The sequence below is a fragment of the Meleagris gallopavo genome, chromosome 12 (assembly GCF_000146605.3).
Source record: "Meleagris gallopavo isolate NT-WF06-2002-E0010 breed Aviagen turkey brand Nicholas breeding stock chromosome 12, Turkey_5.1, whole genome shotgun sequence".
Lineage (NCBI taxonomy): Eukaryota > Metazoa > Chordata > Aves > Galliformes > Phasianidae > Meleagris > Meleagris gallopavo.
Window position 1 is genome coordinate 10,811,184 of NC_015022.2, and position 26,679 is coordinate 10,837,862.

General features: G+C 38.3%; 1 protein-coding gene across 4 annotated transcripts in view; it reads left to right on the plus strand.

The window, feature by feature from the left end:
- Positions 1-26,679, plus strand: part of ADAMTSL3 (ADAMTS like 3) — a 187,963-nt gene that overhangs the window by 110,130 nt on the left and 51,154 nt on the right. For all 4 annotated transcript variants that reach the window (XM_031555318.1, XM_019619471.2, XM_010717457.3 and 1 more), the window contains exons 8-13: positions 1,647-1,773; positions 12,778-12,852; positions 18,500-18,657; positions 19,632-19,743; positions 22,541-22,679; positions 24,290-24,340. In XM_031555318.1, the coding sequence (XP_031411178.1) occupies positions 1,647-1,773; positions 12,778-12,852; positions 18,500-18,657; positions 19,632-19,743; positions 22,541-22,679; positions 24,290-24,340 (662 nt within the window). The remainder of the gene's footprint in view (positions 1-1,646; positions 1,774-12,777; positions 12,853-18,499; positions 18,658-19,631; positions 19,744-22,540; positions 22,680-24,289; positions 24,341-26,679) is intronic.

A 26,679-nucleotide genomic window follows, 5' to 3' on the forward strand; every position in this document is an offset into this window, starting at 1 on the left:
AGAAGATCAGCCTGGCTTTGGTCTTCAAAAAGGAATGTGGAAATGGGATTTTTGATGTAAGCTATTCACTAGTGTCTAAGCTACTCTCTAGTAAGCTTGCTTCTCTGTGACCTGCTGTGAAGTGGCCAGCTACAAGAGGTAAAAATTAGGAAGGTGCCTGCCATTCAGCACAGCACACCTCTCAACTGAAGTGCCACAGTAGTTAATGCAAATAGCTTTCCTTCATGATGCCTTCATCTTAAGGCAGTGAAGGATGTAGGGAACTGGGGAACTAGGGCCCAGGAGAGGGAGGTGGGCAGAAAAAAGAAGCTTAGATGTTACACTTCTCCCTGTTTGGCAGTGGGCGTGCAGCGTGTGTGCATTTGTTAGAGGCTGGAAGACCCAACCCTGCCTGTTACGTGTGGACTCAATCCCCACCTCTCCATGGGGATCATGTGTCAGTTCTGGCATAGCACAGATGCGGTGGATCTTGGCAGCTAAGACTGCCCCTTCCAAGCATTTTTATATAGGAATGGGAATGTACTGGCCAATTTCAGAATTCTAGCACTGCATTTAACTGTGAGTTTCCATAGTACTTTCTATCCATTTGTCAGTTCTGAGTTTGTTTAAACATACATATATATATATATATATGTATATGTATATGTATATATATATATATGATTTCCGTAATGAATTAGCTTGCTTCTCAGGGAAGTGTGTATATAAGAAGCTGAGCTGAAGAACCCTGAAGCTGCAGAATAGTTTCTTTGACACACTGCTCAACATTTGGTCCTCCCTGCAAATTTCTTCTAAAAATGTTAAAGAGTAAGATAGGCGAGACTAAATATTTATCTTTATTTCAGCATTAAATTGCTTCAAGTTAATGTTTTTCCTCATCTTCCCTTTCTTCCTCTCATACTTCTTTTAGGGTGGCTGAGGTTAGGAAAAAGGAAAAGTAATAGAAATGTTTTCTTCATAGTTTGGATCTTTTTCAGTTGACAGAATTTAAAAAAAAAACAAACAAATTGCTTTTGCAATTTTGGTCAGTGATTAAATCTGGATGTTTTTACAATAATCACTGCAAGGTTTTATAGATTTTTGGCTCATATTCAGAAACAAAAATGAAAAATCAAAAGGCAACGACAGAATCATGCAGGTTTTGATGTAAATGGCAAATAGATCTACACTGATGTCATTTAAATTCTGAATATCCAGGACACTAGATTATAAGCACTGCCCGTATCTGCTTGTCTGTAAAGCTGAAGGCTGAGTATCCCTTAAATATTCAACGTGGATTATTTCATTGCATTAATCCTTTCTCAGACACAATTAAACAGGTGATGAAAAACAAATTGTAAATGTAGTTGTCCTTTGTGTTAGAAAGAATAATGCTCCTTGGTGTGCATTCACATAAGTAATGGGAAACTGATTCATGTATTGCCTGTGCTTGAATACCTTAATATATCAGTTGTTGTGGTTCATCATTAAAATTGTGGAAAATTGTGGAAATGACAGTGCTTTTAAAATATATGGCAAGATATGCTTTGGAAAAATGAGGCCAGCTCATAAAATCGAAAGGATAACATAATAAATAAAATTCCAGAAACCTGAGCATGTCTACTACAGCTTTGCCCTCCTTCTGACTGTGGTGTTGATGTTGGCAGGCAGTAGGCTGTGATCGACAACTTGGGAGCAATGCCAAGGAAGACAACTGTGGAATCTGTGCAGGAGATGGTTCGACATGCAGGCTTGTGAGGGGACAAGCTAAGACACATGTCTCACCAGAAAAAAGTAGGTTGCAAATTGATACTGTGATAATTTATCCTTGACTGTTTTCTGCTTGTATATTAACATACGTATTGCAGAGTATGACCTTTTCTCTATACACTTATTTGCAGTTTTGCAAAGCTACTTACTCAGAAGTCTGCGCTAGATTAGTCTATTGAAATTCCATGAGGGATACCACACATAAGGGTATAGCTAGGAAAGAATTTGAGATATGCATTTTTTGTAGAGCGACTTAATTCATTCTATCAGGAATAACTATCAAGATACACACCTTATTTTAGAGAGTGTCCTCATGTTGCAGTATGTGTGATGCTGCAGCAAAATGTTTTTAAATCATGGAAACATCTTATAGATGGCTTTATGGAAATTGTGGTGTCTGATTGAAAGTGTCTGGTTTTCAACTTAGCTTTTTTTTTTTTTAATGTCTAAAGACAGTTGAACTTCAGAGGCAAAGTGAGTACTTCCATGATACAAAAGGAATAAGGTGAAAATGGAGTAATACTTGCTTCTCTCTTTCTCTCTCTTCTTTTTTTTTTTTGGTATATTTGCCCCAAATGCTCCCGTTGTTCCTCAAAATAATTAGCCCCTTACTATGCGTAACTTTGCAGGTCTCATTAGTACTGACAATATAAGAGGAGTACCAGGATTAGACTCAATAGTAGAGTTGTAAGTCTCGCACTATGCTCGTGTCCAGGAAGGATGTCACATGGACTTACCTCTGACTCTTGTTTCTTTTAAGATACAGTTTCTCCTGTTGAATTGGTTCCTTCTAGCACATAGATAGCAGATGGGAAGAGAATGAGCACAAACCTATGGCTCTGTGTGCTTTCCACCCTTACAGATGCTCTCTGTAATCTCATAATATGTCCAGTGTGCTTATCATGTAGAGATAGCAGTTGCCTCATTGTTTCTTTCATGATTATTTCTGGACTTACTTACAACATGTGTAAGTAATCGTTAGGTGGAGATGCAGCCTTTGGGGTCTGCTACTGTCCTGCAGAGCCACAAATGCAGTGGTGATGATTACATACTTTTAGAATAAAGTTTATATGCAGAGTTCAAATGTAAGCAGGTATTTTTTTAATGGGCAAAACACCTGTCTCAGACAGCTGTAGATACTTGAGTACTGTTGTATTTCAGCCTCTGAAGATTTCACTTATGCCCTGATTTTGAGAAAGCTGCTGTATATTGAATCGTTTTTAAATTTTTTTCTGCAGTATGTATAATATTTCCATATTTTTTTTATGCTACTGTTTGCAGTATACTTCAATGTAAATGTAACTTGAAAAACAATGTTAATTTAACACATGGTAATGTACAGTGTGATCGTTTGTATTGCATAATTTATACATATGTATTAAATCACATAACAAAGCAATCTAAGTCAAATAGTGAATATTTTTGTGCCAACATCCTTCAGTGCCAGAGTTTATCACAAGTCAAAAAGCCTTTTTTTTTTTTTATTTTTTTAATGTTCTGGATGGACTTTCAGTGTCAGCATTTGCTTTCTCTTTGCTAGAAGCCTTTTTCAGATGGGAGAATGTAGCTCAGTAATTTATAAAGTTGCTCTTCATGCAACAATGAGCATATGCCTTCAGTGTTTGCACTGAGCAGACTTTCCACAGAGGGTTACTCTTTGTTCACTTTGTCATATCAAATACCCAGAGCTTCTGCTTAGCGCAGAACAAGCATTTGTCAAGCAGTAAAGATTGGATAACATTTTTGTAGTATCAAGTTGAACTTATTTTGTACTTGTTTTCTGCGTTTACATGTAGACAGAAATATAAAGGAAGTTCATGCACCAAATATGTCTTCCCTGTTGCTATTCAGCTACAACAGAAAGGACAGCACTGTCTATGCCAGTTTTATAGCTACAACAATTCTCCCAGAGAAGAGTAACTCTGAGGACACCCTTGGCTCATTTAAGGCAACCCAAACTAAACTTGATGCATTGGCAAATCTGGCTGGATAGTTCTCGATAAGGAAAATTAAAAGATTCACAACTTACTGTTGCTTCATATGTGAGTATAAAGACAAGACAAAGTGTCATTTTGTGACAGACTATTGATTTAATTTTTCTCGTGGTATTCTGGCACAGGAAAGAGCTGACTGAAAGGCTTGTGAACAGGCTCTCCCTCAGGTTTCCCACACCCTGGAGGTTAGTGAGAAGGTCTGGGGAATGGGAGACTTCCCTTTAGTCAGGAAAGAGGACGTGCGTGAGTGCCTAGGCAGTACTAAGGTCTACAAGTCCATGGGACCTGATGGGGTGCCTCCACGTGTGCTGAGGGAGCTGGCGGAGGTCATTGCCGAACCGCTCTCCATCATTTTTGAGAGGTCTTGGATAACAGGGGAGGTCCCTGGAGATTGGAGGATAGCCAATGTCACTCCGGTCTTCAAAAAGGGCAAGAAGGAAGATCCGGGTAATTATAGGCCTGTCAGCCTCACCTCTGTCCCTGGAAAGGTGATGGAACAGCTTGTGCTGGATACCATCTCCAGACAACTAGGAGAAAAGGAGGTTATCAGGAGTAGTCAGCATGGGTTCACCAAGGGGAGGTCGTGCTCGACCAACCTGGTGGCCTTCTACGATGCTGTCACATGCTGGGTGGATGGGGGAAGAGCGGTAGGTGTAGTCTACCTTGATTTTAGAAAGGCATTTGATACTGTCTCCCATGACATCCCTATAACAAAGCTGAGGAAGTATGGGATAGACGAGTGGACAGTGAGGTGGGTTGAGAACTGGCTGACTGGCAGAGTGCAGAGGGTCGTCATTGGTGGTGCAGAGTCTGGCTGGAGACTGAAGGCTGTGCTGCCATTCAGCGAGACCTGGACAGGCTGGAGAGCTGGGCAGTAAGAAACCGGATGAGGTTCAACAAAAGCAAGTGTAGGTCTTACACCTAGGGAGGAATAATTGCATGCACAATACAGGCTGGGGGATGAGTTGCTGGAGAGGAGCTCTGCAGAGAGGGACCTGGGCGTCCTGGTGGACAACAGGTTGGCCATGAGCCAGCAATGTGCCCTCGTGGCCAAAAAGGCCTATGCACTCTGGGGTGCATTAAAAAGAGTGTGTCCAGCAGGTTGAGGGAGGTGATCCTCCCCTCTACTCTGCCCTGGTAAGGCCTCATCTGGAGTACTGTGTCCAGTTCTGGGCTCCCCAGTACAAAAAAGACAGGGATCTCTTGGAAAGAGTCCAGCGGAGGGCCACAAAGATGGTGAAGGGCCTGGAGCATCTCCCATATGAAGAAAGGCTAAGTGAACTGGGTCTGTTCAGCCTTGAGAAAAGATTACTGAGAGGAGACCTGATCCAGGTTTATAAATATCTGAGGTGTGGCGGCCATAGTGGTGAGGCCAGTCTCTTTTCAGTGGTACGTGGAGACAGGACGAGGGGAAACGGACATAAGCTACAGCATAGGAAGTTTTGCACGAATGTGCGTAAGAACTTCTTCACGGTGAGGTGACGGAGCACTGGAACAGGCTGCCCAGGGAGGTTGTGGAGTCTCCTTCTCTGGAGATATTCAAGTCTCGCCTGGATGCCTACCTGCGCGACCTGGTGTAGGGAACCTGCTTTGGCAGGGGGGTTGGTCTCGATGATCTCTAGAGGTCCCTTCCAACCCCTACAATTCTGTGATTCTGTGACTACAGTTGACCTTGCTTGGTGGCTCCCAGTGCTTTGTGTATGTTATGAAGAATACCCATGCTTCCTTTTTTAACTCTGTCAGAATTCATTGGCTCTTGAGTAGTTCTTTAAAATTATTTGAAGAAAAACTCTTTTGGGAAAGATGTTAGTTATGGCAAGTTATGGTTTTATCTGTCAGTGCATTTGGCTAGATTATATGATGGAATTATCATTCATGTAAACAAAACGACACACAACTCAGAAATGTTGATTTTCTTGGCATTGTTAGTGCCAAAATCTTCTTGGGGTCAAGTTGTTCAACACTATGTAGAAATTTTTATATATAATCATCTTTGTGTGAATGAAATATAGAAATAAGCAAAAAGAGAGCATAGCTTTATGTGGAACAGTAAAGGAGACACAATATCTTCCAAATCTTCTTTTGGAAGCTAGTGTTGAGAAGTGAAATAGCAACATGTGACAGACATGTATTTAAGAGGAAGCCTGATAGGTTGTGAGCAGAATCATAATTTTACTGTGCAATGAGGCAAATTAAAAAATTGGAAGAAAAGTGAGAACCAAAGGTTTTATTATGAAAATAAAGAGACATTAGGGAAAATAAAAGTGCCTAGATGTATTGGTCCTTATTTGGAAATAAAGAAATTTAGGCATTGATAGCAAACGATTTCTCAAGCACAACTTGTCTTATTATCTTTTTATACCAAATGAATGCTTTTCCTTGATCAGAAGCCTAAACAGCTTAGAAAGAAAACTTACTGATCTGTGAATATGAAATGAACTGTCATTTCGAAAGTTCTTCACTTTTTTCCACTAACACTTAATTGCTTTTGAAAGACAAAGTAAGTTAGGCTTCTGCCAGCAGGCCAGATTCTAACATTCTGGTAAAATGATTAAAGGTTTGACTAATGATATTCAAACAGAAAGTGTAATAGGTTGTAAAATGTACCGTCCCATTGGGAAATGAGTTATCACGGGCCTGATGTTTCTAGTACAATATGCATGGAACTCCCATTAACTCCACTGCACTTTGTGCACATGGAAAAATGGTAGGATTGGGCCCTAATGTCTGCTTTCTGCACCATTATTGGCAAGAAATGGTAGGAAAGCGTTCTGGTTCTGATACCAAGGAAAAAGTAAAGATGCTGGTTCTGAAATTAACATTGTGAAGTTGAAGGAATGAAGTGGAAGGCTCAGACTTCTAATCTGCTCTCTTTTGACTCTCAAAAACCATGCAATACTTGTGAGTTTTAGCTTTCCTAACTTTTTGCTAAAAGCTTCATGGAAAAGAGTTAAGTGTTGGTAGATTTGTAACTGTTTTTTATTCTTTTTGCCATGCATTTTGTTTCCTATGGTACTATGTAATTTATTGTCACATGCTTGTATGTTATCACCCTAAGCATTCTTATTAACTGAGGCCTATTATAAACTATTAAAACTAAACTGAGGCCTTCTGTGAGGCTGTCAGTCCTGTACCTGTCCACTGTGAGCCTCTCTTCAGTACCGCCATCTGGCTCAGTTTCATGGCAGTGCGCTACCTCCTTCTGTGAAATCTATGTACATGGAGCTAGCGAGCCTTATTGTCAAGGTTGTCTGATACTTCATATGTTTATATGCTTACTGATTTCTTGCCAAAATTTAACAGTTGGGTCAGAAACTATGTATGCCAGGTGCTGAATGTTTTGGAGAAATTTCAGCCAAAATAACTCAGCGTATTCCAAGGACACGGCAGAGAAAAACATGTTGTTTCCCACTGTCTAAACATTCCTGAAAACTTTTTTTAGTATGTCTCAATATCCCCCGTTATTGGACCTGATTGCAAATTGGGGATTTGAAGTTTGGCAGGCAGTGTTTCTCTGGTTGTGGATAAGTTTTTAGTAATATCTGTGAACATCGGCACATATCTTACTATAACCTTTCACGAAAATAAATAAATAAATGAAAAAGCCACTGCTTTCCCCTCAGGCTCTATAGAGGTTTCTTGGATGTTAATGTTAACATTTCTGAAAAGCTTGTCCTTTTTGAGCATGCTCTAGCTTGCTACATGTCCTAACCTCAAACAGACTGTACGTGTACAATCTCCTCAGAATAAATTGACATTTTGCTCTTCCAGAGCTAAGACACCGAGGAGAGACCTTGTGCTTTCTCTTGCCTTCTAAGGCATTGATGCTCTGTGAGATGGGTACTGGGGATTGAGGCATCAGTGATGCCTCTGAACTCGCATTCAGACGTTATGAAAACCAATCTGTAGAGAGCTTCTGGCTCTACCTAGCCTCAGGCTTCTGACAGGGAGTGACGAGAGCACATAAGGAGAGGGAACGTCCAGATGAGAACAGCTGAACAGAAGAAATTAGCATTATATTCATATGGTGAAAGAAAGAAATGAGAAGGTATGAGGAAAATGCAGCACTGACTGTACAGATGCACTGGGTCAAGGAAAAAGAGTAAGAACGGAAGACTGAGATTAGATAAGGAATCTGGGATGGGAGACAAATTGAGAAACAGTCTGAGAGGAAGGGGAGAAATGAACTGTATTTAGAGCCAGAAGAGGGAAAGAGGGAATTGGGACTGATTTGGCAGGAAAATTGTATATAAGGAGGGATAGAATGCCAATATGTTAGTATTTCAGTTTGGATAAGGAATATGCTTTTTGAAGCAAATTGCCTGATGGTCCTAACATATTGTTCATCAATTCACATCATGGAGTGGTCTTGCAGAGCACAGAAGTGGATTTTTTGGTTGAAGCTAGTGTAGAAGGTGTGCTCCAGAAAAGCACCTAATGTTCTCCTTCAGCTAATGATATGTAATCTATCGGATCAAATTAGAGTTTATTCAAAGTAAAACACCTGAAATACGTGCATAGAGCAGATGCTGGCTCTTCAGCACCAGCTGTTTCAGTCTGCAGGCTTATTGCTCTTCTCTTGCACTGCTGGTTATGCAAGCATAGATGGACTAGCACTTGGCAAGCAAGCAAGAGAACTAGAATTCTTTTGCCAAAGTAGTTATTGTATGTTTGTTTTTTAAAGAAGATAATCCCAAGAACAGGGCATAAATACACCTTGACCATTTCTTGTGGCAAGTAAATGTAATGCTTTCTGTTAGTGTCTGTGCCATGTGCTGAAGTACTGAAGAGTGCTGGTCTGCACAGATGATTTTAGAGGAAGTGTAAAGGGTGCACTCTGCAAATGTGAAGTGTGTGTACTGCACGGTTTGAAATAAAGCAGTTGTTCATTGTATGGTAATTGTTTCTTGGTTTATTTTTTTTTTCTGAGCTAAAACAAAACAGCTATCTCTGAAACTCTACAGTCTACAGTATTTTCTGCACTTTCTTATTTCTTGGATGAATATTTGCCACATTTTGTCACTTAGTTTGGCTTATTTGGGGCAATTGTAGTTACTCTAAGGCCTCCTTCTTTACTTTCATCATCTGCTACCTGACACAGACAAGTTCCCACGTAAGGACATTGGCTATTTCATTCCTTAGTTCTTACTGTCTCCCTGCAAAGCTTGAAAATACTGACTTTTATGTAATTCTGCAGTAAAATGAAGTTAGAGATAGTCTTTTTTTCACTACATGTTTTTGGGGAGCTATAAAGAAGAGTTTTCCATACTACCTCACATAGTTGGAGTCTCAAGTGATTGTATCTGGTAATTAACTTAATTGTTCTGTAGGGTTGGTGGTTCCTGTCGTTTTCAACCAAAACTGTTAAACTGTTCTCAGAGTAACCAATCATGAACATGAGGCTGGAGAGGGTAGAACTTGAGGACAGAGAGGAATTGCACTTTTTTTTTCCTATTTCTTCATCTTTTTTTTTTTTTTTTTTCGTTTTTTTTACCACGGGACTTTTAGAGTCAGCATACATGACTGCTGTTGTTTTCAGGAGCACATACCTAACTAGTTCAGGTGTTTTTTAAAGAGTATGTAGTTGGCTTTGCAGATTTTTGTTATTGAGCAGGCTAGCACACACCCCACTTTTTGAAATTAAGCATAATGTCAGAGCAGATGAGGGGAGCCACTGCAAAAAGACGCCAAACAGTTTGAGATTTTTAGTTCCCTTGTGCTGACAGTTGTTCTTGGACCATTGTGTTTTGTGTTTTGAGAGCACAGAGGCCTTCAATCAGACCTGGAGGACCAACAGATAAGTGCTGAGCAAATACACGGAAAGAAAAAGTTTTTATAGGCCTGAAATAAATCCTCTGCCCTGCTGTAAGAGGAGAGAGGGAAAAGTCCCAACTGGCCCATATGTGAAACAGTAAATGGGTCCGCCATGACCCACATGGAAAAGTAAATAAAACCTGCTGAATTGGATTGAGCTCAGGAATGTGGCTCCTTTATTTTGATCCTGGGGATTAGCTCCCAGTCTTACCATAGCAGGGAGTCTGATCTTGCTCTCATTGAAATCCAAAATCTAAATCCACATTAACACCATAGAAACAGGATCAAACCTTGCCATCTAAAGTAAAAGCAATCCAGGAGCTTAATCAGCAAGTTCTGTGTGTAGTGTTGTGCACGTAAATTTGCTGAGAGGGTTGCAGGTTCAGGGCAGAGTACGTGTTCCACCCAGGAGCCGGAAAAAGATGACCCTATCCTCCCTCAGGAATCTGCACAGTGGAAGCAGTGTTAGGGTAGAGAGACAGCGTCTCACTCATCTGTTTCTTAGTTTTTAAGGTGAGGTTTATGACTCTGAAGTCAGATTTTATAGTCCAGTGTTTCTGTACGTTCCAGATGATTTGAGACAAGGTCAACACTTAACTTTTGAAGATATGTAAGAAACAAGAAAAAGGTAATTTGGAATTCTGAGTACAGATTTCAGTGCAGCAGTTTCCTCTTAGGTCTTCTTAAGAGTTCACTAGTTTTAATGATGTAGAACCTACTTATTTAATGGAAAATATACAGCTCTAGAACCATTTTTAAATAGTTTGCACACAGCCTCGTGTCCCTTCAAGAATACGAATTTCATTATGTCAGCTGAAAAGCAGAGACCTTTGGAATACACTGTTTTGGAGCCAGACCTGGGCAGTCGTAACTACCACTTGGTGGGAAGTTTAAACTGCCCTCTGGAGAAACAAAAAGAGTTGTTTGGGTCAGTTAATTCCTGTTGTCTTCCAGTTCCTTATCTCAGTTCAGAATTTCAAACATCTAACCTTTTTCCCCCTATAATTTATTTTATCTCATAAGACTGTCCTAGGTCATAACTATTTCTGTAAGATACAGGCATCTCCTATTGCCAGACTTCTTGACAGTTCTGTGGAGGTTGAACACTGTTGTGGTAGTGAACTTAATCATCTCCTCTAATGTAAATAAAATCCTTTCTGGTAATGTTGTCTCCGCTGCAGAGAAACACCAAATTTAGCACCCCCGTGAGACTTTTGGACCATATCAGAGAGTGCTTTGGTGAGGTTGGAATGTCTGTAGTACTGCTAAAAGAATGTGAAGCATCCTGAAAAAAGGGATCAACAAGGCCTGCCGAGGCGAGCAGAGCTTGCTGTAAGGAGGTGGAGGAAGCGCAGCAGAACGACCCTGGTTGTTCTCAAGAGGAGCAGTCCTACACATCTCTGCACATCTGCAAATCTGGCCTTCATCCATTACGTGCAGAATGCCCTTGGTTCCACTTCAAAACAGCAGTTGCATGTATTCAGAACGGGTTGGGATCAGACTCTTATGTGAGGCTTTGTTGGTTGTCAAGACAGGATACAATCCCTGACCAAGCAGGGACAGATGGGCCCCTCAAACCTGCTTTCTTTCAAATGCTGTAGAGCACATATGAATTCAGTAGTTATTTCCTTACTTTGAAGATATACACATCCACTACCTTCTGGCTATCTTTAGCAATTCGCCTGATGAAAAACCAAGATGCAAGAAGATATTAAGTGGTTCAGTAGTTAATGTTTTTTCCAGGGCTCCTTAACTGTATTATTGTTCTTACTGTAGTATTTTGCACTCTGGTGGAATACCCAAGTATGAAATTAATAAAGGTCATATTTTATTACATCCAAAATAAATTGTTATATTTAAATGACCTTCCTAGAAATTGGTGATATAAAAATTGTAACATAAGGAGGTGTTTATTTTAGAAAAAATAATTGCAGTATTTGCTTGATGTATCCCGAACATTTGGCAGAATTTCATACTTATGCTAAGGAGATGTAAACCAGAAGCTGATAATTTAGCATCTACTATAAAAGGGTTTGGTTTAAAGTGGAATGCAACATTCTTCAACTACTTTTTAGTTCAAACTAAACTCAAATATTCTTCCTCTCTATGTTGTATGACTAATTCTGGAGCAATGTATCACAGCGTTTCAGCTCATTGTACTTTTGAATTTGCCCCTGGTTATATATTCATGCCGTTATTGAACAGTGCACTCTCTGTGGGGTGTGGTTGGAAAAGGTTCCTGTTTGCAGGTCCATCCTGAGAGCAGGACTGCAGCTTGGCCGGACGGAAATGGCATGTAGCCTATTGGTACTCATTTGGATTCTTCTCCCATGCTTTTGTGGAGATCCCTGTCGTGCATTTTGTGTACCCTTTTCTAAGAGCACTGCTCTTGTTGGCATGAAAGATTCTAGTTGATGGATTTGATTGCTTGCTCAGTTTGCTTGGGCAAATTATAGATTTCTTATGTTTGAAATGGAAAGTAATAACTCTCAGCCTTTGTAAAGTGCACTGAAGTAAGTGTGTTGTACATCTATATGTGAAGAGGCTATTCAGGCAGCCAAGAGCTGTTTTGTATTGACATGTTCTATTCAGGTCTGGTTTGGTTTATAGTTAATTTTAAATTGGGGCTCTTACTGGAAGGAATGATCTTATATGGTATGTTAGATGTAGATACTGTGTTACAATACATACGTTATAACAAAAATATATTTGCTCTTAACTGGTCTGTAATTGGTTAAGGGCTGGTGTTAAGTAGATGATTTATTTCCTGTAAGTCCTGCCACTTATTAAAGTTGTGACCTGCAGCAGGAAATGAGGTGTGGGCAAAATGAGACTGAACAGCTGCAGTGCTTTGTAAGGGGGAAGCACTACTTAGCAGATTCCTTTTGTCAATTTGGTGATTAGGAAATAAAATTAAGACAACAGAGTGTAAATATACTCTTAATACACTAGTGACATTTCAGTTGTTTTTGTTAATAGCAAATAATTTTCCAATAGCAAGAAAGATTTACAAGTCTGTGTGTAGGTCTATAAGAGTTGCATAGCATAGCAAACAGACTCAGTAGACTCTACTTAATAAAATATGATTATTTTTAATATAAAAATTGCGAAACCTGTTAAATGTTTTCATAGTCACATTTGACAGTTTTCAGTCTAGTTATGTGATGTGCAAATTCCCTGGTGCAGGATAACTTCTAAAATAGTTTTTTAATTTTCCTAGGGGAAGAAACCATGATTGCCGTTCCACATGGGAGCCGCAGTGTGAGAATTACACTCAAAGGACCAGCACACCTTGGTATGAGTGAGCAGTTTTTTATTTTTATTCATACACAGAAGATACAAACTGAGCCTTGTCTCTGAACTCATCCAAATTTTAAGAATATGGGTAAGATCATAACCTTGATTCCTCTTTCCATCTTTAATATCCAGCTTTGACATTGTCTTACAGAACACCAAAAGACTACTTACTAAGTAGAAATAGAATAAAAGAAATAGTACTGGTGGTTTCTTCATTAATCTAAACCAAACAGATTTTGTATAATGGTTCTATAATCAGGTACAATCTTAAAATGCATGCAAACAGCTCCAACAAAATTCTTTTAAATGGTTTTGTGTGGGATTGATAGCACTTAAATAGGCCAGTGCCAGATTTCTGTTGAAGAGTTTCAGATAGAGAAGGGACTTGATCTGGATTCCCCAGTCCACTACAACTCTTCAAATTCATAAAAGGACCGAAGTTGATAATCTCCATGTCTTGTGGAAAGGAAACTCTGTGATTTAGTTCCCTCTTGATGTGTTAGCACAGTCCTGTGATTTTGCTTTTAGAAAGTACGAGTGACTGTGGACAATTACGGGCTTGATACTTCAAGCTGTTGGCTAAGTTAGCTTTAATTCAGCCAATCACGTAAGTGCAGGCTTAACAATAAGGATACAAGTAGTCTAATCGAAATTACAACTTTGACCTAAGAGCTAATAAAGCCACTTGTTTGATGAGCAGTGTTCTAGAAAAAGTAATTTAAGTAAAATGAGCTAAGGTAAATAAAAGACAATTAATCTACACAAGCACTGTTTCCTTGTAAAAGTTTTGGTTGTGGTATATTGCCAATGAGAAACAGCTTATTTTTTTGTCAGGTTTCCTAATATTTTCTGGGAGTCTGATGGTAGTAACTATGGTAATTTCTTTACCCGTTGACCTGCTTTCACTATAGAACTCTAACCACTTCAATGATAAATAGTACTGATATACCAAGCAGTGAAATAAACCATTCATTTAATGTTTACAGTATTTTATTTTTATTAGCAGCAGTGGAAGGCTTAATCCAAATCACAGAAATAAAAATGACTTTTACTGCTATGTGATATGTAAACAAAAGAAAGAAATGCATTTTACTTGAAAACTACTCATCTTCTTTGTTTGCTTTGAAGAAAATACCATCATTTCAAAGAAAAAATAAGACTTTTATTTACAAACAGCTCCAGAATGACTTCTAGATGTCATACTGATATTAACAATATGAAAAGCATAACTTACCCTTAAAATATATAATATTAGCATAAAAAATATTGGAAGAAATGTATGAGGGTGTTATCTTGACCACTTCCAATCAAGACTCCTGTTTTGCTATTTCTCAATTAATTCTGCAGAAGAAAGCTGTTGTTTCAACTTCACAAGGAAAAAGAACTGGATTCTGTGGCTCCTGGGGGATTTCTGGAAAGCTCTTGAGGAATGCAGCAGCAACTCGTTAACTAAGTACAGAGTGCTCCTGGCTTCCTATCCAGGGTGGTTCCATAAAGAAGCTGTGGCTTGGCATTACTTTTGTTAGCTAGTTCTCTAGCTGGAAGAGAATTGTGAAATGTTCCTTTAACCACTTCCCCCAGCACATCTGTTTGCAAATCATTGAGGATTTAGACATTTGTTACCTAAAGTGGCAGAGGCAGAAAATAAGAAGGAGCTCTTGGAGTAGGGGATGGAAATTGCCTTGCTTCCTAGTCAGCTCTTCAAGAGCCTCTATTCTAGAGGAGGCGATTGTGTTATTTGCTTGCCCTCATTACTGACTTGCATGTACATTTGAGGGTGTTATTTTTCTCTTGGAATATCTTTGGTTTGCAACTTTATTGGGTTGGTGAGAGTGTGCTGCTACGACTAAATGCAAAACTTAAAGAACAATCACATCTAATTGCAGGCTCCATTTGTTAGTCCTGTTCTTCCTGGCTTGTAAGGAGGTGAAGTTAACAGGTGGAGTAGGAACTACTTACTGCAGAATTTTGTACTGTCTCCAGTATGTGTTTGCTCTTCAAGTAAATGCAGCAATTTGAAGAGCACTATAGAGTATCTGGCACTTTTCCCTTTGTCCTGCATTATTTTGTGCTTCATCCTGGGCTTTATGGTCTACTCTGGTTCCAGGGAAACACAGCTGCTGGATTAATCAAAAATGGAAAGCTGGTTAGAGAGGTAGTGCGTAACAGTTCTGAAACAAATAAATGCTCTGAACGTTGTTTTACAGTCAGCAGCTTATGCTGAAAGACTCATTTCTTTTCAGCTGGTATTTTGTTTGTGCTTATGGACGCTGTAAGTGTCATCAGATAGCAAAGGTGTTACTTTAATTCTGTTTGGGGTTCAGTGAATGGCTTGGTTGAAAATAACCAAATAATTTATATAAAACTGGTTATGAATAAAATGTTTCACTGCATTGTTTTCTTGATTTGGACTACATTATGGCTTTTTGACTGGTTATTTTAAGAGCATTATAATCAAAAGAAAGACTGGAAGTTCTCTGAAACTAATCCTCCATCAGAAGAAACAGGAAAACCAGAAGCTAATATTTTTACAAGTGGCCAATGCTAGATAACCAAGTTCATGAACTTAGGCAGGTTACATTGCACTGAAAAAAATATTGAAGCTCTTTTCTTCTTTTTGTCAATTTTCAGATATTGCATTATTTGACAATATTTAGCTATAAATCTTTGCACTACTTTGTCTTCAAAGAATTGCTAGGAGGATGACAGTGTTGCTTGTGTTTTCCAAAGAATGCATTGGTTTATTTGGGTCCTCTGTCATGCATTTTGTGCAAGTAATTTGCACAAGAAAGAAAACTTTTGAGCAGGAACATTATTTGCTCCCCCTTGCACTGGAAGCAAGAGCTGTTTCCCTGGAATTCTTCTGTGTATCCATATGCCATTATGGATCCTTTTGCAGTGGGTCTTCCAGCTACAGCTGGGCAAGGCATTTCCTTGGGAAAACAATTTTTATTTTTTATACTGACAAGAGAAGTAACAAAAAATAAGACAGCTATATGTCTTCGGCACCAGTGATTATCTTGTCAGGCATGGGTGACTACTTAAGAATTCCCTGTCCTTGTGACTCTGTGCATCTTTGATCCTAGTGGAGATGCGTTGGACAAGGATGTGCTTTGATTCCCAGAGATTTATTTTTTCTCTGACAAAATTGATTCATCTCCATATTCCTACCCTATGACCAAGGTAAAGTCATTTTGTAGAAATATGTTCTTTAAGCTTCCAGCCATGCATGTGATCTTTGCTGTATCTGTGAGAGTAGTGGAACCTAATACAAAGAAATCAGAGATAGTGTTGGTGCTGGATTTTATCAAATAAGACATCTGCTAATTCAAGAAGTACACATGACATTTAAAATCACTTCAAAGCAAGACTTAATGTATTTATGTAGGTGTCCACCAAGTCTCCAAAAGGGTAAATTCCATTATCTCACATCAGCTCTAAATGATCAGTGTGTTTGCCCGTTTCTAAGGAAATTAGTGAACTATTTATACCATTTACACAAATGCTCTTGGGAATACTCCTGCCTAGGCAAAATGTTGGGCCTGTTTTCCCAGGTTCCTTTGCTTTCAGTGAAAATAATGAACTTGGTCAGTTTTGCCTCATTCTGAATTTTCACATAATTCTTCTGTGTATTTTTTTGTTTATTTATTTTGTTTTACAGATCTTTCCTTATGTCTTCAAGAAACCTTTCTGTTCTCAACATTTTGTTAGGTTGCATCATGGGCTCTGCTAGTCCTTGATTTTTAGATTTTCTACTCAATATCTGATATGATAGATACAGTTCCTGACTCTGATTCCCTTTATTATTGTTATTATTATGAAATCAATTTGTAATTATTTTAGAAAAATATATATTTTTAATTTAAGTGGCTTATTAAAGATAACCTATTGCTTGCCAGATTGTTCTTTTCTCTGACTGGCTGTTTTATTCTTCCATTGCTAAGAGACCATGTGTTTTATTGACCAAATGAAAGGAGTCCTTCTTAATTTTAAGGATGTTTAATTTTCATAAATCAATCTGAAGAGAAAAGGAATAAGAAGGAGTCTTACAGTGTCATATAGATTATTAGTGGTGATTTTGTACGCGTTTCTTGAAAAAATCATGTTCTGCATTGCAAAATAACAACTGTAATTCTTTCAAAAAATGAACAGTTGAAGGGAGAATTCTCCATTATAGTCTGAGTAAGAAAAAAGAGATGTTCTTAATTCAAAATCAGTTTAGAAGAATCAGTCAAAAGAAAGTCCAGTTTATCTTAGACTGTCTCTGAAGATCTGTCTACACCCATTACATAATGTAAACAGCATTGGGTCATTGTAACCGTGTTCACACAGTTTATACAGTATAAGCTTACAACATTTGAAAAAAATTATAAAGATGCTTCAGAGTAATATTTCTGCTTTTGTTTGTCTTGTCTGGACATTATTTATTGGTTCAAAATTACTCGATGATACAGCTTCATCCATGACAGGCTTATACTAGTATAGTCAGCTCTTGTTTGTGTAACATATGGAAAGTATAGAATTAAATGGCTAACTGGAAAATTCATCGATGCAGAGGACATAAAGCTGAGCTATGGTTAGTAGCTCTGATGAAGGTGGAGTCTTTAAGTAAGATTCTCACACTGACATTCACCTCGCCTGGCTAAAACACAGCAGGGTATCAGCAGAGTGGCTGTGCTGCTCCCTGACCCACATGTCAGATGAGCTATAAAGAGAACAGCCTTTGTATCCATAAATTCAAATGATCAGAAGTTACTAATGCAGCAGTTTCAATGAAAATTAGTTTTAAAAGCAATTTTCATACTGACAGTAATATGCCGTCCATGCCTTTCTCATAAACTACCCTGATAGACTGTAACCCAACCAGTGTATTTCAAGTGACTTGCTGTGCACATCCACTGTATTATGCAGATCCCAGAAATTCTAATTTCCTTAAGTATATCTTCTTTTAGCTTTGTCTGCCTATAGTTCAGTCAGTTTGCTGGAAATGACTCAGTCCTAAAACGAAGCATCTGTCTTCTGGAAGCTGTGGTCTGTTAGTTTAATCTGTTTCCAAGGAATGCAGTACAGCACAAAAAGGGTTTTCATCACCACCTGTTTTGAGAAAGGGACATCTCTCAGGCAGCACTGCAGCTACGACCTCCTGGCCTTGCTTTTTGCTAATATGGGAAATATTTGGAATTAAGTGAATGAGCTCTGCAGTGGGTAGAGTTATACAGCTTTTGAGGTGAGTGGTGAGCTTGATGCCATTCAGACTTCTCTGGACACTGATTACTGAAACTGGGCTCTAGTTGTTTCAAATATAAATTTGTTTATGAAATGTATTGATTCTATTAATTTTGTGAGTTTCAACTTGTCCTGCTGAATGTATTGGTTTATAGCTGTATAGAGTGCTTTTCTAGGAAAAAATATCTCCAATGAGCTTTTGATATGGAAAAATAGTGTGATCCTGAACTGACATGTCATGGAATTATGCATCAACCTATAATCTGAAGTGGCTAATATTCTCACAGTTATTTGGTATATTCCTTAATGCACATATTCTGCTAATGCTTGCAATGTAGAGTTGCAAATGTTACTTTCTGACTTCCCTGAAAGGAAAAAATAGCCTGTCTAAATTTACAAATTGTGTATTTCTTCCCTAGTTATAGAGTCAAAGACACTACAAGGAGACAAGGGAGAACACAGTTTTGATGAACCTGGAACATTTGTCATAGAAAATACAACTGTTGAATTTCAGAAGACTACAGACAGGGAAATCATAAAGATCCAAGGACCTCTTGGTGCAGATTTCATTATCAAGGTGGGATGTGTGTGTGTACAAGTCTACAAAGATATTGCAAGTATATGCAGCAGAGTAAGGAGCTGTCAATTGGGTTGTAGCAATACAACAAATCTTTTAGATAGTAAATAAGGAATTTTAATTAAAACCCAGAGTTAATTTATACTAATCACATCCTGACAAGTTAAAATGTTATGAGGTCAATGTCATTGCTGTAGTAGAAAGCACGACAGGATATTTAATGATAAAAATGTCCTGGACTTTTGTTTTAAATATTACTGAAATATTGCTGTACACTGTACTGATGTTAATCCAGTTGAAGACTGCCACCTGCTGAATCTGAACGTTGCTTCCTGTAGCACCCTAAAATGACTCTTAGACAGCTGATAGTCCAGCTACTGACTATTTCTAATCCTTTCAGTTTCTGTTATACAGAGACCAAATGTCAATGTATTGTATCATGTATGTGCACTTATAACTGTGTAGAAACTTACCAATATTTAACTGCCAAAGGAAGATAGTCATGCAGTTTTCCATGGGAAATGGAAGGTGTTTGATTACTATCACCTCACTTGGCTTTATTTTTCTTGTTGTAGAAACAGACTTTCAGTAATGTTTATTGTTTTGCATCTCCAATATCACATGTGCAGTTAGACCTGCCAAAACATGAACCACTATGCATAGGTCAGTTCTAGTTCTCCCTCTCCAGAATACTTAATGTTTTGGTGATAAGGTAAAACAAAAGAATACAACTTGAAACTTTGTCAATAAAGTATTGATAATCAAATAATAATATTATTACCTTAAATAATTTGATAAACAAACTGACGTACAAATACTTGACTACTGGAAATTTAGATTTATTGGATTTTCTTGAAGTTTTATGCCTGTTGTCATAATACTGTCTGCACTGTTTCTACCTATGAATTCTATTTTGAAATGTCATAAACAATTGAGTACATTATACACATGCATTTTAATGGAACTTTCTCTAGACCAGGTACTCCGGATCGAAAGACAGTGTGGTTCAATTCTTTTTCTATCAACCTATCAGTCATCAATGGAGACAAACAGAGTTCTTCCCCTGCACAGTGACATGTGGAGGAGGTAAGTAACGGCAATTTTTAAGGTGTGTTTACTAGTGAAAATTGAAAGTTGCTGATTTACAGCCTTCATCTACATGTTTCTTGATTAAATGTTTGTGTTTCTTTGCACTTTGGTGGTGGTTCTTCAAAAACATTGATGACAGAGTAGAAAGGAAGTTGTTTTTTTCCTCAGTGTATGAATGGAAGTCATGTTCTCATAATTGGATTGATTGTCGAATCTTCAGATATAAAGATATGACATTTAGAGTGGAAAATAACAGTTCCTAAATGATATTTTAGGAAAGTAAACAAAGAAATACAATGAAAAAATAATCAAAAGATTTAGAGAAGGAGGTATTTCTGACCACAGCGGTGGACATGAGGGGCAGTAGTAGAACACTTTATTTAGAAACTAACCACGCAGAAAGCAGAATAAACAGAATTTAAAAAACAATTACTATCAACACCCGTGGCTCTGGAAATGTGGTCTTGATAATAGTTAGAAGATAAGATACTGCATGTAGTTTCTACTCCTGTTTTAATTACTGCTATTTATACAATGGATGAAGTGCAGCTCGACTACTACTCAGCCAAGCAAGCCCACTATTTGTCAAATCTCGTTCTTCAGAGTGCATTGCCTTGTCAGGGGAGGAATTTTTGACATCATAGACAGTTATTTCCCTTGAGCCAACATTACCCAGATCACCTGAAAAACAAACTAGGAGATCCTGCAGCGATACTGGTATAGTGATTTTGTGATTTCCTTACCCTGTACAGATATAGTTTAAATAGCTACTTGGGACACGAGTTAGAAGTGTTAAGGATGTTTAAAGCAGAGACTTTGGGGAGCTTTTGCCAGACCATCCATTTTGATACTTGTACCATGCTTAGAGGATGATATGCAGCCCCACAGGAAACTTCTGCATCTTTTAAGATACCTGGTTTTGTGAATTGTTAGCAGCAGTAGCTGTTCTCTGAGCATAGAATCATAGACTATCCTGAGTTGGAAAGGACTCATGAGGACTGCAGAGTCCTGGCACCTGGCTTCACAGAGAGCTACTCAAAACTCAAACCCTATGCCATAGACACCCGCGGCCCTGCAGGCTGCACGCTGACTGGGGCAGTTGGTGATAATCCCTGCCCTCTGCCCCACGCCATCATGGCAACAGCTCCTCTGTGCAGCCTGGCCTGGCCAAAACAATCCTGCTTTTCTCAGTGCAGCCCAGGAAAGCCTAAAGGTTGGACACCAGGGTGACTTAGAGCATTGTCCAAATGCTTTCTGACCTCCAGCAGCGTGGTGCCACAGCCAGGAGACCTGATCCTCAGACCGACCCACCCCTCCCCTGACGCAGCTCCATGCTGTTCTCTCTTTGAAATTAGACAGTATTTTCAGTACCTGGCTTTGTAGCTGCATATCCATAATCTGAATCTGGTATCTTTTCAACAGAGATTGACACTATTGATAGCAGTCCTGAGAGAGGAGAGGCTAGTGAGTGAAGAAGCACAAAACTGAGCTAATACTTACCCACAGAACTAGGAGTCTTAGGGATGGCATATTATGGGGCATGCAGGGGAGTTGTATTGCAGCTGCCTGACTTAAACCTGTTATCTGGAATCAGCATGCCACCATTCCTCACTTGAATTAAAATATGTTTAATTCTGTAATCTTCATGCGTGGGGAGAGGGAGTGTTGCAGGGACATATCAGAAAGCACAGGCAAGATTGAATGAACAAGAACAGTTAAAAATTTCATCTTTTTTGTTTGCAAGTGGCATATCTTCTGGGTCCTTTCAGTGCTTATGAGAACAGGAACATGCTTTGAGCACTGGAACTGCTTAGTTCTTCTTTATGGTTATCACCCTCATGCACGATGACACTTTGAATCAGCCAAGAGACACAGAAATGAAGCCACTGATATATGATCCTCTAGCAGTTTCAGTAGACACTGGCTCTTGAGCTGTTAGTTTATTGACTCCATTTGGATTTTCATTCTTGTGGTTTCAAACTTTTTTTCTTTGCACATACCAGAACATCCTCCTCCTCTCCTCACATTAAGTCCAAGTCAGTTTCTCTGAATGAGCCTTTTTTTCTTAGCCAAAAAAGAAACCCAATGGTTTATAAAACTCAGATCCCTTCTGTTAACCAGTCTTTCCACATAATTTTTTTTTTTTTTCACCAAGCAGTTACTTCAAGTTTTCTTTTGTTGGCTCTTCAACTAGGAATGTTCTTGAAACTATTTCTTGGTTTTCTTCAGTTTAACTTAGCATAGTTTTTGGACCTCATCTTCAATTCCTCTGGCTTTCTGTTTTAAGGTTGTTTTTTTTTTTCTTTCTTTCTTTCTTTTCTTTTTTTTTTTCCAACATGCATGACCATGTAATAAAGCTCTCACTAACATACACTTTACCTCTTCCTTGGGGGAGGGCTGTTATAAATCATGGAATGTGTAATAGAACCATGTGACTTTGTAGGGTTGGCTTGTGACAGGTGAGCTGTTCCATTATGTCACATGTGACACATTTATGTATGCTTTTACTTGTATCCTTAGAGTATTATTAGAGTAATGTGTAAGAGTCTCATGTAGAATTAGGATAAGTTAACATTACTGTTGCACTGAATTACCTTTGATGAAAATCTAGCCCTGTATGCTCCTGTGCAGTGTTTCCTTTTTTAAAAGCAAACCAAGGAAAAATAATACTGGAAATTAACTCTATGGAACCACACTGTTTGGAGGGATTTGGAAGGGAGAGTGGTAAAGGGAGAAAGAAAAATCTGCTTTAATTTATCTCCGTTATTAGAATTTAAATTTGCTTCTGCATTAGGTTATCAGCTTAATTCTGCTGAATGTGTGGATATTCGTCTGAAGCGGGTTGTTCCTGATCATTATTGTCATTACCACCCAGAAAATAAGAAACCAAAGCCCAAGCTAAAAGAATGCAACATGGATCCCTGTCCTTCTAGGTATGTATGAGAAATAAAAAAGTACGTGCTGTTGTCATTTAGTAAGGAACAAGTCATCATATTTAATTAATTTGGGTTCTTTTAATCTTTAAGTCTTGGTTGATTACTGCATGCATTGAAGGCTGGCATCAGGCACCATTGTCAAGGGGTTTGTAGTATTTCTTAAGTGCTGTGCATTATGTGATTTTGCATTATACCAATATTACAAGTTTCTGTTAGCCCCTTCTTCAAAGGCTAATTCTATCTTTATTTTACTAAGTGTTATGGCACCGGTGTGAGGTTTTTATGATGTTTTATGAGAAAAAATTGTATACCAGTTTTTGGATTTTATCAATCCTGCCATTCGGAATTTCTCATTACAAACAGCAGTGGCTTTAATTCTTAGTCAAGTTTTGCATGTAGTTTATCTTGGTTTATTCATTTATCTACCAAAAAGTCTCATTCTTTTTTTGTACTGCAGCGTTGACAATAATTGAAGTTTGGGGCTTCGTTCTTGTGTGTGTGTGTGCGTGTGTGTGTACTTTTTTGTTGTTGTTATTAGTATTACTTTTACATTAAAAACAGAAAAAATTATTAATCGTGGTACAAATAGAGCGGGATGTTATTGCCAAATTATAAAGGCTGCGGTATACATAAATTGTATTGAATTGCACTACAGTATTTCAAACTAACTTTTGGATTGTCTGATGAGGTTTCCTGGCTGTGCTAAAAGAATCTTAAAATAACATCTCAGTATCAAGTCCCAGAACCTCATAGTAATATGCCAGCTGGACGAACTAGAGTTATATGGAAGAAGAAAAGGAAACACACTCAATGGATTTCATTTCCTATAGCTAAACTGTCCATTTCCTTTCATTCCTGCTGAACATAATCATTGATAGTGACCTCTAACAGTTATAGATGTGCAGGATTTCAAGACTTTTTCCTGGATAGCTGATCACTCTATGGAGTGGTAAGACTTCAGTAAAGCTTAATGGCAACAGGTGCCAAATATTGCAAAGTTGGATTGGGAAAATAAGAGAGAGAAAGGGTGTAATTCTTTTTCCTTTCAAATTTATTGTATACAGACAGAAAAAGAGGACTACTACTAGATAGAATGCCATATTTCTTAGTATTGGAAGTAAGGCTTTATGCTGGCAATTCAAGCAAACTGCTGTAGAAGGATCCTAAGCACCATTCAGACCTATCTAGAATTAATCCTGAGCTGCATTTATTTCACTGCCACACATGTTCCTCAGAGGTCTTCATTACAGATATAAGTATGTATTTCTTGTTAGTAAAGTAGCACAGTTCTCTGCTGAAGCATTCCTTCTTTCGTTTGTTTTTTGTTGTTGTTGTTTGGTTTGGTTTGTTGTTTTTTTTTTTTGTGGTATTAAGTGGAGAAACTGTATGGCGAATAGATCTCTCTCTCCCTCCAGAAAATTTAAGATTGTATGAGTCATTGTTGGCTACAGAGGTAAATAACATGCTGTGAATGTAAGATTCCCTCGTTTCACACTGGGAATTAATTAGTTGAAGCATGATTGTGTGTAAGTATGTATGTAGTTGGTGTTGAGCCTTGGATAAGAAAGATATAAGAAATAATGCTGCAATATTTATTTTGTTGACAGTGATGGATTTAAAGAAATCATGCCATATGATCACTTCCAGCCGCTTCCTCGGTACGTACAATCAGAATGGCGTATATTTCGGTGTTATCCCAATTTTGACTATAAGTTCACTGTTTGAGTACTTAGATCATTGAATGCTGTTTTATGATGCTTTTTGCTGTAAGTAGCAAGTTCATAACAAAATCCTGTATTATTTTGTTTTTGAATCTTGCACTTTGGGTAATTAACTTAGCAGTAAGAGGTTAATATGCTCTTCTTGAAAATATCAACTTGAAAGACTTCAGCAAAGAGTTGTTCCCCTAATCCTTCTCTTGCTGTACTGCCAAGAAGGGCATCTCATTTAAAATTTGCGTATGGATTCTTTTATTGAAAGATTTTTAGTCTGGAGATGAATGCGGTGAATATAACTGCAAATACAACTGGTCTTCCTGTATTACAGGACTCTTCAGTTCCCCTTCAATTGAAAGACCTTATTTACTATTTAAACTTACACTCTATTTAATGACATCAAGGTTGACATGACAATTTAAAGATACTCTGTTGTCTAAGTGTCTACGGACTAAAATTAGGACAAGAGCACAGATAAATGCCTTTTATTTGTTTGGTTTTTTTTTCTTTTTTCTTTTTTCATCTCCCATCAATCATAGAATTGTAAGGCTTCTCTGAAATGTTTAAATGTTTTATAAAGACGTTTGTACTAAAAAGCATTGAGCCAGTCTTACTGTTAATGTAAAGAATTATAGTCAGTAGACTTAGATGTGTATTTATCCTAACTGAAGCACTGCTTTAGAATACAGTGAAATGAATAATGTATATTTTTCTAAATGACTAAAGATGTGAAGTAATAAGAATGAAATCATAGATTTGCATGGCTCAGTGGAGCTACTGATTACAGCTGGTATAAATGGGCAAAGTTTATTTCCTTAACAATTTACGCTTGCTGTGGATCAGCTCTCCTGTGATGTATTCTGGCTTTCATACGCTGGTTGGGATCTTTTCATTTACATCTTTATCCTGTGAAGTTCTGTAATTGTTCCGTCTCTATCTCCTTCCATTTCTTCTGCCAATTCTTCTGTCAGTTCCTTTTTGTTCAGATCTCCTCTGAAAGTCAGCACAATTTATTTTCATGAGTATTTCATCTTCTGAACCACTCAGCTGGAGACAAGCTGGAAGAGAAATTTAATCCCCTTTCTGTGCTGTACTGTGCTCAGCATATTTGCATGACACTCTGGTGAGATGGATTATGTATGTGATAAAGCTGTGGGCAGATTCTCTTATTTAAAATATCGAGAACTACAAAGACCCACCTCATTTCAACACCTCTGTGTGTACCATCAGAAGATGTCATGGTGTTTCTGTGCAATGCTCAGGAGTAAGAACTGTAAGATGGAAGCGGATGGCCAAGCTGGGCTCAGAGTTGATGCCATCAGGATGGAAAGAGAAGAAATTGGACAAATTAATTCACTGTGTTCCTTCCACTGGGAAGGCACATGAGTAAACATATCAGAGGTTTAAAGGCACCACTTCTTACTGAAATTTCTGAAATACTTGCATCAATGAGGTGGATCTGGTCCAATGTGGATGTAAGTCTTGCTTCAATGTAGTGAGGTGTTCCTTCTTTGTGTTGTTGCCTGTAAAGCAATTGCCTTGTGTCAGTTCTACAAGGCTTTTCCTGTCTATTCTTTCTGCTTTCTTTTTTCTTACCTGTTCACACACTAACCCAAAATTGTTTTTGCAAAGCAGGCAGAAAACAAGTGTTGTAGGTATGCTGGAGTAAAGCTGTACAGACTACCTCACCTCGACCAGCAATCGTACATCACACCTCCTACATAACTCGAGGGCCATCTGCAGTCCTGTGGCATTTACCACTACTTGCCCATTCACACAGGGAAGTTGTGGGAAAGTCATGGTGCACACCACAAGATCTTGAAAGAGTTCTCCTGTGGCTAGAGTTGTAAATGCCCCACTGAAATATTTTTACAGATGGAGAATTCTTTTGAAATAAATAGAAAAATTTCCCAGGATGAAAATTTTCTTTTAAAGCTTTTGGAATGCCTCCATTTATTTCAGACTTGTTGGACTGTTGAGAATCCCTTGACAGCTGTGGGTTCTGGAAAGTATCTCCTTGACTGCCTGTCCTAGACCCCCTTTTCCCCAGTAGCCATGGACCTCACTCCATCTTGAAAATGCTTTTGGGAGTATGGGATCTGGAGTGTGTTTGAAACTGATGAGATAAAGAAAAACAACTATAAAACTTTATGCTATAAACACTTATGAGGCTAGTATTACACATAGCACAGAGAGCCTTATATATATAAATCCATGAGCTGCTAATTCATCGAACAGTTAATTGCTCTTTAGTTCCTGGCTTTTTCTTTTACCCCTTTTTT